Source organism: Apodemus sylvaticus, chromosome 22 (assembly GCF_947179515.1).
Source record: "Apodemus sylvaticus chromosome 22, mApoSyl1.1, whole genome shotgun sequence".
Taxonomy (NCBI): domain Eukaryota; kingdom Metazoa; phylum Chordata; class Mammalia; order Rodentia; family Muridae; genus Apodemus; species Apodemus sylvaticus.
In genome coordinates, this window is record NC_067493.1 from 29,954,243 (window position 1) to 29,973,250 (window position 19,008).

At 34.2% G+C, this 19,008-nt stretch overlaps 1 protein-coding gene across 1 annotated transcript in view; it reads left to right on the forward strand.

Moving 5' to 3' along the window:
- The window catches only part of LOC127672484 (cytochrome P450 3A13-like), a 77,492-nt gene that overhangs the window by 35,816 nt on the left and 22,668 nt on the right, over positions 1-19,008 (forward strand). Inside the window, exons 5-9 of the mRNA XM_052167627.1 lie at positions 3,837-3,950; positions 4,259-4,347; positions 4,984-5,132; positions 13,049-13,176; positions 13,936-14,005. Of these exons, the coding sequence (XP_052023587.1) occupies positions 3,837-3,950; positions 4,259-4,347; positions 4,984-5,132; positions 13,049-13,176; positions 13,936-14,005 (550 nt within the window). The remainder of the gene's footprint in view (positions 1-3,836; positions 3,951-4,258; positions 4,348-4,983; positions 5,133-13,048; positions 13,177-13,935; positions 14,006-19,008) is intronic.

The window sequence follows — 19,008 nt, forward strand, 5'->3', positions numbered from 1 at the left end:
CAGGACACAGAAATCATCAAGGACTACCATTCCAGCCTTCAAAGATATCTCAGTGCCCATATTCAGCGGGAAGAATATATGAAGAGACATCACCCCAGCTCCCTGGGCTTGGGGGATGGAAGTGGTTATTCTAAGTTGTCTAATTGAGGAATTTAGAAATGATAATAATTTGAACAGGGAGTAAATAGGTAAAATTGATTACATAGCCATAATCTCAATTGGTAGAAATGTTTATAATAGTTACAAAATTAAAGTCATAATTTCTTTTCTTTTGTACAGAATTTATTTTAATCAAATTTAAGGTTTACATTGATATACATCTCTTATTGATATAAAATTGGGATTAATATTCTTACTCTCATATAGGCATTGTGCCTATGCAACACATTTAAGAATACAAGGCTTAGACTCAGATCTTCTATAACTGTTACTATGAACTGATCTGAGAGGATTAAGCCTTTCAGTTAAAGACATGACCAATTCTTGGCTCTGAGTTAATTCCTAAGGTGCTTACAATATATTTTGTTTATAAATAGCTCAGAGCAGATAATGAACAACAGTTCAGATTACTTTACAAAGACAGATGGTTTTAAAAATGATCAGAAATTCACAGACTGTGAAGTTTGATGTTATTTATCCATTTATTGTTGAGACATATCAACTCCTAACAGTTCCCCATTTATGGATTCAAAGAAACAGCTGAATATCTCTAACTCCAAATGGGGTTGTATATTGTAGTTATGTGTGAATGGGACAGAGATTTCCTATTTCATCTACAGGAAAAATACTGTCCAGGAAAAAGACACATTATGTAGAATAGTCGACTGATAATCTCTGCAAAGAAAGAATTATCAGTCCTTCAAAATTCTACATTACAAAGGTCTGTCAGATGATCCTAGGCCAGAAAGCTAAAGTATGATGATCAGTCTTCCTGACATACTGGGGCTGTTTAGATAGACAACTGTCTCTCTAATTTGCCTCAGTCCTGGAAGCTATGTTAGACTGCCTATATTTTCATTTAATATTTATTGTTCTTAGATTTCTGGAAGGATTAAGAACTTGTTATAGTCTTATAGCCAACCCAGGCTATTTAACATTGAGTATATATATATATTCTATATATTATATATTCTATATATATATGAAGATTGTTTTCAGATACTCTATGAACTAAAACGAGACATAACAGATATAAAATTAAAAGCTTTTTCAAGTTAAGATAGATGACAGATTGGTTTTTTAATTGACAAAAAGATAGACTGGGTGTCAGGTGTAACTTATAGTTTATAAATAACAAAACAATGTTCATTGTGCTCAAATTATATCTGATAGAAAAGGGACTTTAATTGGACAAAAGGGGGGAATATAGATTTCTGTCTATGCACAGGTGAAAGCAGGCACAATATAAGGCAAGAGCCTGTGCTTAGGAGGTGGAAAAGAAAAGCAGGCTGAGAAATTTTGAGATAGGTACAGAGAGACAGAAGAGATTGAGAGGAGGAGACAAGATGGAATCTATAGGAGAGAAAGCAGGGTGAGAACCACAAAGTTCAGGGAGCCATGAGTATTGTGGATTTTTTTGGTAGATAATTAAAAAATAACTAGTGTGCATTTGCCCAATCTACATGAGTACCTTGTGTTTGTATCACATGAGTTTTGAGTTCATTGTACAGGCATTTTGTGGGTTGAGAATCTACTAATATAAATCTAAATGATAAATTACAAGCCTCGAGAGTTTTGATTTTACAAGGTTACAGGTATTTATGACTGATAACCACAAGGGGCACATGGCTGGAAATGTGAGCAAAGAGACTGCAGAGATGAGAAGAGGCCAGGCCAGCTATCTGCCAGTGCCTTGCTGGCAGTAGTGTGGGATTTATTTATTTTTTAAATAATTCACACTACAGAGCACAGTTCAGCTAGTGAAGTTCAATTGGGTTCAGTTGAGTTTGTTCATGAGTTCCAATCAGTTTGTACAGTTTGAGGAGTGAAGGTCAGCAGGGGCGTTTTAATCCAGAGAATAAAAAATAGACAGAAAATTACAACAAATTTCCAAAGTTAGTTTGAAGCCAACCAGAGCAATTCAGCGAGAAGCTGAGAAAAGCCCATTTGAATCAGTAAGCTTGAATAGGAGCTTGAGCCAAAGAATATGAGTTGAAACAGCCAGACCTGAGTTCAGATAGAGATAGAAAGGGTGAGCTCATTCAGTAGTAAATCTCCAAGCTAATCATTACCATCTGGTAAATAAAAGTCACATTTACACTGGAGAGTTGTTTTTACAATGCTGGTTGATTTTTGGCACCATGACATAAACCTAGACATAGTTAGGAAGAATCCTCAATTGAAAAAATGCCTCTATCAGCTCATTTCTACATAGACGTTGGGGCATTTTCTTAATTACTGACTGACAATAAAACTCACTATGGTTGCCACCATCCTTGGGCAGTTAGTCCTGGGTTGTATATAAAAGCAGGTGAGCAATCCAGTAAGTGACATTTATGCAGAGATTCTGCTTCAGTTCCTGACTTCCATTATTGCCTTGAGTCCCTGCCTTGAATTCTCTCATTGATGCAATGTGATCTGAACCTGTAAGCTTAAATAAACCCTCTCAAACCAAGTTGCTTTTACCCATGTTCTGTATCACAGAAATAACAATAGAGTCCTAACTAAGACTCCATTTTTTCTATACTGACTTAGAAACTGTATTTCAATCTCCTTCCTGTCTATTCACTTTAAAGGGAAGTTTTCCTTATGAGTAAATTATACTGATGTGAAGATTGTAATAGGACAGGTTAATACAGTATCAGATACCCCTACATATACTTCTTGTACTTTGAGGTATTTTACATATTTAATTCATTCATCACATGTGTGTGCTTGAGTATATGTATGTGGATGACATTTGTGAAAATGGTCACAGAGACCATAAGAGGGCCTCAGATACCAAGACCTGGAATTACTGCTAGTTGTGAACCACCAGACTAGTGTGCTAAGTATTGAACCAGGATCTTCTGAAAGATTAGCAAGTGCTCTTTTTTTTTAATTTTTTTATTCGATATAATTTATTTACATTTCAAATGATTTCCCCTTTTCTAGCCCCCCCCCGAAAGTCCCGTAAGCCCCCTTCTCTTTCCCTGTCCTCCCTCCCACCCCTTCCCTGTTCCCCATTCTGGTTTTGCCGAATACTGTTTCACTGAGTCTTCCCAGAACCAGGGACCACTCCTCCTTTCTTCTTGTATCTCATTTGATGTGTGGATTATGTTTTGGGTATTCCAGTTTTCTAGGTTAATAACCACTCCGAAAACTGGGCACCTCACTTCCAGAAGATCCTGCTATACCACTCCTGGGCATATACCCAGAGGATTCCCCAACATGTAATAAGGATACATGCTCTACTATGTTCATAGCAGCCCTATTTATAATTGCCAGATGCTGGAAAGAACCCAGGTATCCCTCAACAGAAGAGTGGATGCAAAAATGTGGTATATCTACACAATGGAGTACTATTCAGCCATTTGAAACAACGAATTCATGAAATTCTTAAGCAAATGGATGGAGCTAGAGAACATCATACTAAGTGAGGTAACCCAGACTCAAAAGGTGTATCATGGTATGCACTCACTAATAAGTGGTTATTAACCTAGCAAGTGCTCTTAACCACTAAGCCACTGGTCCAGTCCCAGTTTGAGGAACTTTATTGAGAGACTTGCAAAAACTATGCCAATTAGAAGAGGATTACTAAAAAAGTTAAGGAATATTGTCTATTTTATAAATATTTTACAACTGCCAAGATAACCAAAATAATGAAAGAAAAAAACCTATTTTTCTTGTTATTGAAGCCTCTTGGTCCTTCTGGATTTATGAAAAAGGGTCTCTTTAGAAGGGAGAATGAAGAATGGAAAAGAATTCGGTCATTGGTTTCTCCAACTTTCACCAGTGGAAAACTGAAGGAGGTAAGAAAATAAAGGATGTTTTGTTACAGATAATATCAACTGTATCTGAGAAGAGGGAGAATAATATATTCTTCCAAGACATGTTCTTTTGTGCTTAACATTGCTAAAAATAGTCTTTTTTTTTTTTGCTTTGTGCTATATGATATTGTTTTCCCTTTTCCCTTTTTTTTTGGTGTTTATTTGATTCAGGTGAGGTTCATTTTACACCTCTGTAAAAATGTAACTCTTTTCATAATTTCAAAACTCTTATTCTTTGGGAAACTCAGATGTTGACAATACCAATACAGTGTATTACATTTTGTACTTAGATGTTCCCCATCATCCAACATTATGGAGAATTGCTGGTGAAAAATATGAGTATGGAAGTAGAGAAAGGCAAGTCTATTGCCATGAGAGAGTAAGTAATGATGCATGTATTGGCTGTGGGCTCTGTCACTTCTGGAGAACTCCCCTACTTTTTAAATACTCCAAATTATTCTAGACACAGAAAAGGGAATCAGTATGATGTTATCGTACTATGAACCTTGTATTAAGGAACACTTCCCAGATAAACTTGGGTGAATCTCCCTCTTGTATACATAAAACAAAATTAGATTAGCTGTTGCTGTCTCTTATTTTAAAAGACAAATTATATACTTTAGAAAGAAAGATGAAAAGTGAGGTAAGCTACAGCTGTTAAAATTAAGAACTGTGGGAGAATGTATGAGGTTCATCAAAAATCATTATTATGGCATGAATTTTACAAGCTATAACTTTGGACAATCTAAAATTCATGTTTTGCTGAGGGTCTTAGAAAAATACCAAAAAAACCCAAATCTCTACTATATCTATTTAATAAAATTGAAGAGGGATGATATCTGGAAATTATGTGGGGAGCAAAATCACTTCGAATTTTGAAGATTCCAAAGTAGTAAACTCAGGCTGTACTAAATATACTGCAGACAATTTGCCCCTGCAGACCAATTGTCCTGAATTGCAGACAAATTCAGGAACGATGTTGCTCACATATTAAACCCCTTGTCTTTCTTTGCAGCATTTTTGGTCCCTACAGCTTGGATGTGATCATAAGCACTTCATTTGGAGTAAAGGTGGATTCCCTCAACAATCCTCAGGATCCTTTTTTGAATAATGTCAGGAAGCTTTTTACACGTGACATTTCCAATCCATTAGTCTTCTCTATGAGTATGTAGTTTATTTTTCAACTATCAAGATCTTACTCTTATTGTAACTAGCATACAATGTACAAAATTCTTCACAGCATATCCATAAACAATTAATTCTCCCACCTTCTGATTTTCATTACTGTATGATTTGTTTCCATTCCCCCTTTATACTTTCATATTACATGTGGTTATCCATCATTGCTACATAGGTTCCTGTTTTGCGGTAATTTTATTTTATGGCCATGTGACTTATGTCATTGAGCCATCAATGTCATGATTTATATTTTTTACATTTTCTCATAAACTTGAAGATTTACATGGAAAATATTTCTCATAAAATTAAAGGAATATATAGAAAAACATGTTAAAATTAAAGATTATGGAAATTATACAGATAAAATGATAGGCATAAAGATAATTCTAAGTTAATTGAAGGTGGAATTATAAGCAGTTTCATATAAAATTGAAGATTTACATGGAAAATATTTCTGGTAAAATACAGAATTTTCCATGTAAATCTTTAATTTTGTCATAAAGTGTTTTTACTTCCCTTTTCAGTAAATAAAAAATATATTTTTATATTTACATATATTAATCATTTCACTATAACTTGAAAGAAACCTAAATAAATATCATTTACTTTCAATGTTTGGAAATTTTGTTCTGGATAGTATATTAATTTTAAGAGTATGTATAGAAGTCACTATTTTGTGGCAGAAGTTATTCTGTGACACTATATCTAGTAATTGCTTTATGAAATGGAGTTTGCATATTGTTACATATACATTAAAAGTTGCAAGCTTACATGGATCATAGTTCCCTTAAATGTATAAAGTAATCTATATGCTGGTGATTAGTTTTGGTATATGAGAATAGTAATGCATGCTCATTTCCTATGTTGATATTTGATGGTTGGATATATTTCTTGGGATCAGCAAGACAAATTATAATTTCTAATCGAATCTGCTAGTCTGTGTATTGTTTGTTTGTTTGTTTGTAGACAGGCTCATGATTTTGACTGGTCTGTTACTTGCAATGTACACCAGATGGATGAAACTCATAATGATCTACCTCCATGAGATTCCTGACTATTGAGGTTTAGGATGCATCACTACATTCACTCTTAATCTGTGTCCTTTGCTAAAGGAATTGAAATGATTTTTAGATTTCTTATTGAAAAGCATGAACTGGTTCTTATCACTTTACTGAATTGTACATTCAGGCCTTGTTTAGGTCTTCTTTTTAACAATTGCCTAAGCAGTTTTCAAACTCTTTCCCCTCAGACTCTTGGTTGCATACACCTTTTTCTTCCATTCAAATGGTTCTTTCCATTGTATAATACATGCAGGCTTTATTGTAATTCATTAGGCAATTCATTAGACTGAACTAACATACAGTTTTTGCTCTTCCTTTAGTTGTAATCAATAAGGTTTTTATATATTAATACTTTTCAACAGTACTTATGTTTTAAACATGAGATATATCTTCCAAAGGTTCTAGTTTACCATTGAGAAGACAGAAGTCAGGCTGATGAATTTTCTTTATATATGAGTGAGTCCTTCCTCTTGTACCTTGTTGTATTCCATAGCTGCCTGCAGCTATTACGAACTGGGTTGCTGGTACAGAAGCTGAGGGATAGATGGGGAAGGGGCAAAAAGAAAAAAGGGCCAGGACAATATTTTACCGATCAAGGCTGAAAATTTAATGTGGGTCAGAACTTTTAACAATTTAGGCAAACCCTTTCCCCCAGACTCCCGGTTGAGTTCTGGTGGAAGTTGTCTAGCTTCTCCTGGAGGTCCTAGTCTTGACTGCTCCAGCAGCTGGGTGGGTCACCTGCTTAATTCAGGAATTTGTAGACCTGGAGGAACAATGAGCTTCACCTTCACTCCACCCTAGGTTGAGCAGGATCCTGGCTAGCCTGGAGAAGTTAACCTTGTCCATCCTCAAGTACAATCTTAGCACTTGACCCAAGGATAAAAATTCCTGCCTTAACCTACTTCTCTATTATGCCCTAATAGATTCCTGCCCAAAGCCAGGGATTGTCCTTGGCTAGTGTCAAGTTCCTACCATGTGGTATGACACCCAAATATGGCTCTGTACATTACCTTCCAGTACAATTTTTTTTTATTTTGTCTATTCACCACTTTAACTTTAATGTGAAATCAGTCTTATCTGTGTGGTATTCTTTATCCATTTTATAAGTATGTGTGTACACTTGGCATTTTACAATTTGAATGGACATTTCTTTCCTTCAGTTTGGGAATTTCTTTATTGTAATTTTATTGAGACTATGAGAGAATATTCTTTCCATTTGACATAGAATCTGTGTCATAGTTCTATTCAGAAACTCATTGAGTTATTTGTCTCCCCAAAACTTACAAGTTCCACTGAACAGTTTAACAAATTTATTAATATTCATGACTTAATGGTCCTACAACTCTGATTTTCCTTCATGATCTGAAATTCTGTCTTCTATTTGATCCACTATAATTCAGAGACTTTCTGCTGAAGTGTGTATAAGACTTGATGATTTTTTCAGTCATCATTCCCCTTTGTTTTTCTTTATATTTCTTTAACAAATTACATGATAATATTCTAAATTGTTGTGTTCATTTCTTTCATATTTTAGTATTCTTTTGGGATTAAATCAAAAGATATTCTTTGAATTCTCCAAACATTTATAAACACTTTGATTGCTTAAGTTTTATTTTGTACATTTTGTTTATTTTTGATACTGTATTATTGAGGAAGAATTGATAAATTATGCTTAAAATTGAGAAATGCCAATGTGTAGGTATATAAATGGTTACATTTTATTATAATTTTTGTTAATTCATGTCATTTTCTCTCTACATTGGAGATTTTCTCACTGTTCCGGAAAGCATAGGATGTAGCACAGTTGTGGTGATGTTTTCATCTGGAGGCATGAGTTCAGTGCTCCAAGCTCTCACCCCAGAGATCCTCTGGAAGGTGATCAGCCTTTGAAAAATAAAATTTCTATCAATTAGTAAATATTCAATGACAGTAGAGTAGTGGTTGATTGAAAAAAAGGTCATTGGTCCTTTAAATTTCAAAAAGATATTGTAGAAAAAAGTTTAAGTTCTCTTTATAATGATCTGATAGCTACGGTAGGTAGAAAAAGACAGGGTAAGGAAAAAAATTAATCCATGATGGGCCTAATTGAGATAGTGTTACTAAGAGGGAAATGGAGATGCAAAAACATTTGAGAAACATATGATAAAGTGAAAAACTGTGAGGAAGATCTGAGCATTAAAGTTTAAGAGAAACAAAAAAGAGAGGTAAAATATGTACTTACATCATACAGAACAGATCCATTTTCAGAAAAATTAGAATCAGAGATCCTATACACCAGGACAGTCTATGTTACTAAAAGTGAGAAAGAATATACAAGAATTTTCAAAAAATAGAAGTTATATAAGATTTGAAAATTGAGAAATTGGGCTGATTTCCTATATTGACCTTGGATAGTGCATAAAGGAGAAATAGCTCTAGATGTAAAAGATAATAACAATGCAATGCAGCCCTCAATTTATTAAATTATCTTATTGCTCTATCTAGAACTTCAAGTACTATATTGAAGAGATATGGAGAAAGTGGACAGACTTGCCTTTCCCCTGATTTAGTTGAATTGCTTTAAATTTCTCTCAATTTAATTTGATGTTAGCTTTTGGATTGCTGTATATTCTCTTTATTATGTTTAGGTATTTACCTTGACTCCCTGATCTCTCCAAGACTTTTACCATAAAATGGTACTGGATTTTGTCAAATGGTATTTTACAATCTAATTAGATGATAAACATCATGTATTTTCTCTCCATTTGTTTATATGGTAGATTGCATTGACAAGTTTTGTGTATTGTGCTACTTCTGAAGCATTGGGATGAAGCATACTTGATCATGGTAAATGAGAATATCCTTGAATTTGGTTTGTGGATATTTTGTTGCGTATTTTTGCATCAATGTTCATAGCAAAATTTGGCCTGAAATTGTCCTTATTTGTTGGATCTTTTTGTGGTGTAGATATCAGGGTGATATCTACACAAAGGATGAGTCTGGCAATATTCCTTTTACATATTTCATGTAATAGTTTGTGGCATCTTGACATTAAGTCTTCTTTGAAAGTCCAGTAAACTGCACTAAAGGCATCTGTTCCAGGGCATTTTCAATTGGGAAACTTTTAATGACAGCTTCTTTTCCATAGGTGTTATAGGACTAATTAAATAGTTTAACTGACCTTGATTTAACATTGGTAAGTGATATCTATTTCTTAAATCATCAATTTTATTTACATTTTCCAATTTTGTTTAATACAGACTTTTGAAGCAAGACCTAATGATTTTTTGAATTTTCCTCAGTGCCTGATATTATACCTTCCTTTTCATTTCTGATTTTCTTAATTTCAACACAATCTTTTTGCCTTATAGTAAGTTTAACTAAGAGAATTTTTATCTTGTTGATATTCTCAAAGAACCAGCTCTTAATTTCATTGATTCATTGTATTCTTCTCTTTGTTTCTGATTGAATTCAGTTCTAAGTTTGCCTACTTCCTGCCATCTTAAGTGTTTTTACTTCTTTGATTTGATACTTTCAGGTGTGTTGTTAAATTCCTAGTATGAGTACTCACATATTTCTTTATGAAGGCACATAGTGCCATGGGATTTCCCCTTATCGCTGCATTCATTGCTTGGGTATGTTGTACCTTCATTTTCATTGAATTCTAAAAGGCATTTGATTTATTTCTACTTTGAACTAGTGGTCATTGAGGAGAGAGTTCTTTAGACCCCATGAGTTTATAGGCTTTCTGTTGTTCATGAAGTCCAGTTTTAATCCATAGTCCTATTATGATAAATAAAATGTTACTTTAATCTTCTTGAATCTGTCTAGGCTTCCTTTAAATGAGTATATGCTCAATTTTGGAGAAGATTCCTTGAGGTGTTGGGTAGAAATGATATTCTTTTCTGCTTGGATGAAATGTTATGTAGATGTCTGTTAGCTCCCTTTTGATTTCTACTATGTTATTTTCATTGTGTCTCTATTTATCTTCTGTTTTGATGACCTGTACATTGATGAGAGTAGCATGTTGAAGTCTCCCACTATCAATGTGTGGGCTTCACTGTGTGATTTAAGGTTTAGTAATGTTTCTTTTATGAACATGGATACCCTTGCATTTGGCACATAGAGAGAATTGAGAAATCATCCTAGTATATCTTTCCTTTGATGAGTATAAAGTGACTTTCCCTGTCTCTTTTTATTAATTTTGACTGAAAGCCTATTTTATTAGATATTAGATTATCTACTAAAGCTGGTTTCTTGGGTTTGTTTGCTTGAAAATACTTTTCCAGCCATTTATGGAGTTAGTGTCTATTGTTTTGGCCTAAGTGTGTTTCTTGTTTACAACAAAATGATAAGTCCTGTTTTCACAACTGTCTGTAAGCCTCTGTCTTTTTATTGGTGAATTGAATCCATTGATATTGAAAGATATTAATAACCAATGATTGTTAATTCCTGTTATTTTTCTGTTAATTGTGTGTATGTGTGTGTGTGTGTGTGTGTGTGAGTGAGTGAGTGTGTTTGTGTGCATGTAGAAAAATGATTCTCTTCTTTTAGTTTTGCTAGTGTGGAATTATTAATTTTGTGTTTTCTTGAGTGTAGTTAAATTTGTTCGCTTGGAATTTTCCTCCTGGTATCTACCACAGGGCTAAACTACTGGAAAGATATTGTTCAATTTTGGTTTTGTTGTGGAATGTATTGGCTTCTAGATCTATGGTGATTGAAAGGTTTTATAAGTATAGTAATCTGAGCTGATATCTGTCTTCTCTTGGGGTCTTCTTGACATCTCTCCAGGCCCTTCTGACTTTTAAAATCATTGTTGAGAAGTCAACTCTTATTCTGATTGGTCTGTCTTTATATGTTTGCTGGCCTTTATCAAGCTTGCAGCTTTCAATACTTTCTTTGCTTTGTATATTTAGTGTTTTCATTAATATGTGAAATGAGGAATTTTCTTTTCTGGTTCAATTTATTTAGTGCTCTGTAAGGTTCTTCTTGTATGTTATAAACATACAATCTTTATTTTAAGTTAGGGAAATTTTCTTCTGTGATTTTGTGGACGATATTTTGTGGTGTTTTCAGATAGGAAATATCTTTCTTCTCTTCTTTTTGCCGTTAGATTTTCTATTTCCATAATATTACAGATTTCCTGGATCTTTTGTGTCAGGATTTCTTTTATTTTTTTTTTTTTTTGATTTAACGTTTTCTTTGACTGGTGTAACAATTTCTTCTATTGTATTTTCTATGGCAGAATGTGTCTGTTCCATCCCCTGTATTCTGTTTGTGATGGTTCTAACTGTATCCCTGTATTCTCTTGGTAGGTTTTCTCTCTCCAGGATTCCCTCAATTTGTATTTTCTTTATTGCTTCTATTTCCATTTTTTAGGCCATGGACAATTTTACTCATTTCCTTCACCAGTTTTATTTTCCTGTATATCTTTATGGGATTCATTTATTTCCTCTTTAAAGGCTTGTATCATCTTCACAAGATTGGATTTAAGGTTGTTTTCTTTCTGTTAATGTACGTTGGAATGTCCAGAGGTTCCTGTAGTAGAATAGGTGAGTTCCAGTGGTACCATATTCTCATAGATTTTCTTGAGTATATTCTTACTCTACGCTTTATCCATCTGTTTGTCACTGGTGTTGCCTGGCATGATAGTCCCTGCTGGCCTTTGTGACTGCATTTATAGCTGGTATTTCTGGGTTGAACTAGATGGCTACAGGCCCCAATGAATAATAAATTATAGTGAACTAGAGGACGTAGAAAAGAGAAGACAACTTTAAGGATTTTCTAAATACTGTTTTATTGCTAAAAATTCACATTGGCATTGCTTGTTGTGTTAGATATGAGTTCATAACTATGGGAATAATATAGTATTAAGTGTGTTGGGGAAGATTTTTGAGCCAAAAATAGTGTAATAGTGGTAGGGATAATACAATCCTTGACCTATCTGACCCACTATCAAAATTTTTCCTCAATCCCAGAGAGGGATAGTGCTTCATGATAGCATACGTAGCTAGCATGTATAAGGGTATGCAATTCTTCACCAGCACTGCAATTGTTTCTTAATTTTTATACAAATTCTGTATAATAATAAAATCTTCTCTCAAACTATTGTTTCTTGGCCTCAAACTCTTGTTTTGTGATTCTAATAGCTAAATAGAAGTGAAGATAGAGCAAGCAAACTTCGATTGCCCTTTTCCCGAAAGTAATAAATTCTTCGACCCTCAATTTCTGGGTTACTTCTTAGTTTCTATTGACAAATTTTCATAAAATTAAGGGAATTCTATGCTATTGCTAATTATCTGGGAACGTTACTTATGAAAAATACTGTTTTCCCTGACGTTTTTCATAATACTCCAACTGTGATTGTTTGTGTAATTTGATTTTTTCTCTCTCATGTCTTACTGGATAGCATGCATCTTGCTATATAACAAGATTAATTTCATGTTTCTGCATTCAGGTGGTAATGTTTTGCTGATAAGATGATGTATGGCACATTTAAGTCATGTTTCTATACAGGATTCTTTCCAAACATGTTCTGATTTTAGAAAGTGGACTGGAGAAGCTTCAAGATACAATTTTCCACTTTAATTTTCTATGTTTTGGAAAGTCATGTGAAAGTCGATATAAATTGTCAGTTAAAATATCACAAGCGTCTACCATGAATCTATCTGGAGCTGAATTCTTAGGGAGTGATTTATTTAAAATTCAATTACTCTTAAGAATGATAGACTATATATTATCATTATATTAATTTCTACCACAATATTTCCTGTAGTTTTATTTTACAAAAAAATATTGAATTCTTACATTATTAAATAAAATGACTGTGTATATTCATCATATTTTTTTCTTTTTTTACAGCACTCTTTCCATTTCTTTACCGAATATATAATAAACTAAACATTTCCGTATATCCAAGTGATGCTATAACATTTTTTACAAACTTTGTAGAGAAGACCAAAAAATATCGGCTTGAAAATACCGAAGAGGTAAATATATGAAAATTTCTTTCAATTCAAAGGCAATGATGTCAAAAGCCACACATTCCCCAGAGAACACCCTATTGAGATTATTGATGAATTTAGTCTATTCAGTTTTAGTTGTGGCTTGCCTAGAACTTGGGCAGTAATGTTTGACCATAGGGATTGTCAATTGTATAACCAAGTTTTGCCTAATGCAGCCTATATGCTGGACAAGGCATATTGGCAGAAAAAAATTATAGCAGAAGGATGTCTGGGAGTCAGTATTGTGCCTGATATGTCACCAGTGTTTTTCTAGTAGTCTGAGGTTTGGAGCATCTTTAGGTAATCATATAAAACCCAGGAATTCTAATAGAGTCACAAACAGCCATTAACAATTAAGGGATGTGGGTTAAGAACATGTCAAGGAAATGAGAGATTGACATATTCTGTGTGCAGAATTTCTTTCTAAATAAGTATCTATGACAGGAGAAGGAACTTTAATCATCCATCCAGAGTCTTGTGCTCATCAACTAGAGATGCTCATAATCAGAGAAAGCCATGAGAAAAAAAGTTGTTGGGCATGGCAGCATGATACTAGACCAGACTACACATTTTATTCTCCAAAATGTAATGAGTATTTTTATTTACCAGTGATTCAGGCAACAGTAGTTATATTCTTACATTAAATAATTTATAGCCTCATAATACTGTTTAAGTTCATTGTTAAATTTCCATTTTAAGCTCCCAAAACACATATCTCCCTTTGATATTTCTGTCTACTTTCAGAACCCAGTAGATCTTCTTCAGCTGATGATAAACTGCAAAGTTTCCAAAAATGTGGATGGTTCCCATACAGGTAACTAAAGATACATTACGATATTAAAGATATGCACAGAAAAAGGGGATATTTCTTAACATATAAAGAGATATTCAAGTATAGAAGGCAGTCTACTAAGTTTCAGAAAAGCCCAGACATGTGGTCGTATATGCAGTAGCCTCAGGAACTTTCTAAAACCACACAGTATAAGAATGCTCATATTCTTTTTTTTTAATTTTTTATTTGATATAATTTATTTACATTTCAAATGATTTCCTCTTTTCTAGCCCCTCACTCCATGAAAGTCCCGTAAGCCCCCTTCTCTTCCCCTGTCCTCCCACCCACCCCTTCCCACTTCCCCGTTCTGGTTTTGCCGAATACTGCTTCACTGAGTCTTTCCAGAACCAGGGGCCACTCCTCCTTTCTTCTTGTACCTCATTTGATGTGTGGATTATGTTTTGGGTATTCCAGTTTTCTAGGTTAATATCCACTTATTAGTGAGTGCATACCATGATTCACCTTTTGAGTCTGGGTTACCTCACTTAGTATGATGTTCTCTAGCTCCATCCATTTGCCTAAGAATTTCATGAATTCATTGTTTCTAATGGCTGAATAGTACTCCATTGTGTAGATATACCACATTTTTTGCATCCACTCTTCTGTTGAGGGATACCTGGGTTCTTTCCAGCATCTGGCAATTATAAATAGGGCTGCTATGAACATAGTAGAGCATGTATCCTTATTACATGGTGGGGAATCCTCTGGGTATATGCCCAGGAGTGGTATAGCAGGATCTTCTGGAAGTGAGGTGCCCAGTTTTCGGAGGAACCGCCAGACTGATTTCCAGAGTGGTTGTACCAATTTACAACCCCACCAGCAGTAGAGGAGAGTTCCTCTTTCTCCACACCCTCTCCAACACCTGCTGTCTCCTGAATTTTTAATCTTAAGAATGCTCATTTTCTTAAGATTACTGTGCCTTTTATATATGGTAGAATCTACCTGCATGAAATTTCATAAACCTGGTTATCTAAAAAGTCCTGATTAGTTAAAAATAAAGCTTGGTGTCCCTAAAAGGGGAGGGAAATCTCTGGAGAACTCATCTCTAGATAGCAAGGTACAGAGATAATGAGTTTTCCCCAAGAATTAGCCCCCTGAATAGCTTTTCAATATCTAGATATCAGCCCTAGAAAGAAATACATGCAGATAATACTGAGGGAATTCATTAGGTAATATGTTTATGATTATTCATTTGTGTGCATGTTGCAATGATGCTCAATGAATTGGAGGCCATGGATTTGGAAGTAAGTGCGAATGTGACATGGGAAGAGTTAGAGGGAAAGTCATACTTAAATAGTATTACATTTATATTAATCTTAAAGCCATTTGTAAGCATGACTTTCTTATCCCAAAATTCATTTATGATGTATGCATTTACTGCATAGCCAAATGCTGTTTCTCAGCCTCATGCAGAGCCATTGAATTAGAAACTTCTCCAGGAAATCTGCTTCTGTGGCATTTAATCAGGATGTACAGTGGTTTTAGGTGGAATAAGTATTTGCCATGTAAGAGACTTGGAACCTTTATTTTGTTCTTTTGCAGCGATCTAGTATACTAATGATGAAAGGAACACTGTGGTTGTTAAATTTTATCTCCATTCTTTTATCCAGTGGCACTGGCTTTAATATTTAAATGGTGTGGAGGTTTTGGGTTTGCTTTTACTTTTGTTTTTATTTTTCCATACTTTAGCACTACAGTGATTATGAAATCATAATTGTCAAAATTTATCACTTATTCTATATTTCAAGGTAGTGCTCAGTTTACAAATAGTACTTCTTACTTACTTGTTTGCTTCTGCCATATCTACTCTTTTCCTCACAGATTTTACATTTTTGTAAATTTATCTTTTAAATTATTATTTGTATCAGGTGTGTTCTCTGAGTTTGATGAATTTGTACTTTCCATGGAATTCTAGAATGTTCATTATAAAACATTAGATGCAGAAGTTAAAAATTACCGAAAATAATTTAATTCATAACACCAGTAAGGAGAATGTACAGAGATATTTCCGATACTCTCAATATTATGAAAAAATACACAGTCTACAACTACCATCCCCATTGAAGTGGTAGATACATTGTAGCTGATGATTATAAATTAAAACATACTTTTATTACATAACTTTCTTGTTTGCATAAGTTTTAATTTATAGCCTTAAAATCCCTTATATTTTGATCAATATATATGTGTACATGTAATTCAATTATGATTCCATCCAGAAATTTGTATTTTCAAAATCTATATACTCTAAAGAAATTTGGTAATTTTATACAAGCATATAAACAGTTATGATTAAATCATTCCCAAATTTCGTCCTGAATCTTCCCATAATTTTTTCTTCCAAGTATATATCCTTTTTTTCAAATCTTACCAACTCCACTTACACCTGCTTGTATATTATGAATAAAGTACAATTTATGATAGTGAAAATGCAGTACTGGGTAAAATTTCTGGGTTTAATTCCTCAGGAAAAAAATGGGTCTTCATTTCTCAACATCTATCCCTTTCCATCAACTTTTCATTTATGTGTGGCACACTAAAATCTCTCCCCTTTCATGCTGGAATTTTGTCTGCCATGATCTTGCACAGGAATCCTATATTCATCCCACCTCCTATGAGTTCATGCTTGTAAGGATCCTGTCTTCTTGAGAAAGTGCTGCAGACATCCACCACCTCTGATATTTACAAAATTTCTCTTTATTCCTGGATAAGCTCTGGGCTATTGAGCTATTGCTGGAGGGACTGTGATGCAAATGTCCCAATGAGTTTTCTAAGCATCATGTGACTTCCAATTTTATGCATACTGATCAGTTCAGGGTCCCTGTGCTATTGTCAGCTGTTTTTTTTTAAAAAGAAGGTTCTCTAATGAAGGATAAGAAGTGTATTAACAGGGAAGAAATAAAGATTAAAATTTTGGAAACTGTCTATTATTGTGTCTATAAAAGTGAAAGGCTCTCCCATAGGGTCTATGACGCATTAAACAATACACATTTGGCCCAGATTCAAAGACCAAGACTGAGTTCTTCCCTAACATTATGTCACTGTTACTCCAGTAACATATCATGGAAGAAGGCAAGTTATTATTTTACCTCACATGGTTTACAGCTAGGTAACACTATTGATCACTACCAACAAGGAAGTATAGAACCATCCTTTATTATGAAAACTCACTAGTATATATACAATTTCCACTTTCCAGAAAAGCTTGATTTCTTTATGTTAATTAGTATAATTAATTAGTATGTAATTAGATATTACATACTAATATGTAATATCAGTATACAGTGCTTTCAGCAATAGAGTCTTACTGCCAATTTTGGAGTGTGACAAAGGACAATGGTGATAGACTGTAATGTTTTAAGCCTGCAAACCAGAAATTTTTTAAAAAAGGTTACCTATTATTGGCCACAGCCTTCCTTGGTGAATGAATGTCCAGGAGAGCCTTAGTCGCTATGTAAAACGGTAAGTCAGTTTGAACTGCTTTTATTGATATATATAAACCACATGTGGTATTTTTTATGATTTTGTTTCACTCAGCTCCAAAAATTTTCTGTATCATTATGTTGCTTTTGTCAGTTATAGCCCTTATACATTTGTCCTCCTTCCCATAAACAGTCTAAGGACCACTTAGGAGATTTCTGGGTTGTACAGCTATTTAAGTACACATACCAAAAGACAAAGCTAACATACATATATGAGAAAGAATGTCAAGTGTAATTTGCAGTTTGAGTTTATATTATCAAAGGCATAATAAGTATTTCAAGCTTCATTCATATCTCATTTTACATCAAATATTACAATCTCAGGTTTCATAAGACAGATATTATACTGTACAATGTATAGTATTGTATTTTCATCTTAGTTTATTAGTTGATGGACATCTATGCTTTTGGGAATAGGACATAGGTGAGTCTAGATATCCATAAATATCCCTACAGTAAGATGAAAAGTAATCTGAGAATATACCAAATAGTGATGTGTAGTAGAAATCATTTAATCTCACATTGGGATTCTGCTGTGCCATTTGTTATTCAGTTCCTAGATAAAAACCACCCAACTATAGTATTTATAATGAGTCTCAATTTGACCTAGTGCTGGGCATATGTCTAAAGTAGAAACTTCTGGGTTCTTTGGAACACCAGATTTCTGATAGTGTTTTGCTGGGGAAAACACATGAAGAGTGTTTTCCTGAAGTACACAAAAGTGAAAGGATATTTTGTTAACCAGTCCTGTTAAAGGATGTGTAATGAAGGATTGTTCCTTAATGAAAGTATTGCTTCAACTTACATGAATTGTTGAGCTCCATTTGTCATGACTCCATAGACAGAAACACACCAAAAAACTTCTACTGGTATGCTGGTGACTTCTTGACACTTCTGTAGACTCTGGCACATTGGCAGAGTGATATCAGCTGATATAATCTCACATAGAGTTTTTGCTAAGACAGACTCACATACTGAGGTAAAACATGTATATCCATGGAACACACATGATGTTTAGAGGGAGAGTCAATAGGAGTCAACTGTTAGAAAGGCTTGTATGTAGAGCAAAATTTGCGACACTTCTTTGTCTCAAGTTTTTACTGACCTTCACTTCCTTGAGAGAGGCACACACAAGAACTTTTCCTGCTGATTTTTGTCCAATCAGTTGATGCCTAACTATCTCTGCTATGTCATTCCACCACTGTTGATTCATGTTTGCTATCCTGAGTCTATTGAACTGTACTCCAGGGTAGATTCCTCCTCTTACCACCTTCTTTCCCCTTGTGGTTCTCCTCAGAACCCAAGCTTGGGAACCCTAACCCAATGTTGGCACTTCTATTCAGCAATTGACTGTCAGCATCTTTATTTAACCAATAGTTTTAAATTAAGGATCAAGGAGAAATTGTATGTACAGATTCTCTCATCCCTAGAAGCGACCAGGCCTTGGGGAGCAGTAGTTAGCATTGGAATATATAGCAAAAGACCACACCTCAAAAATTCTCA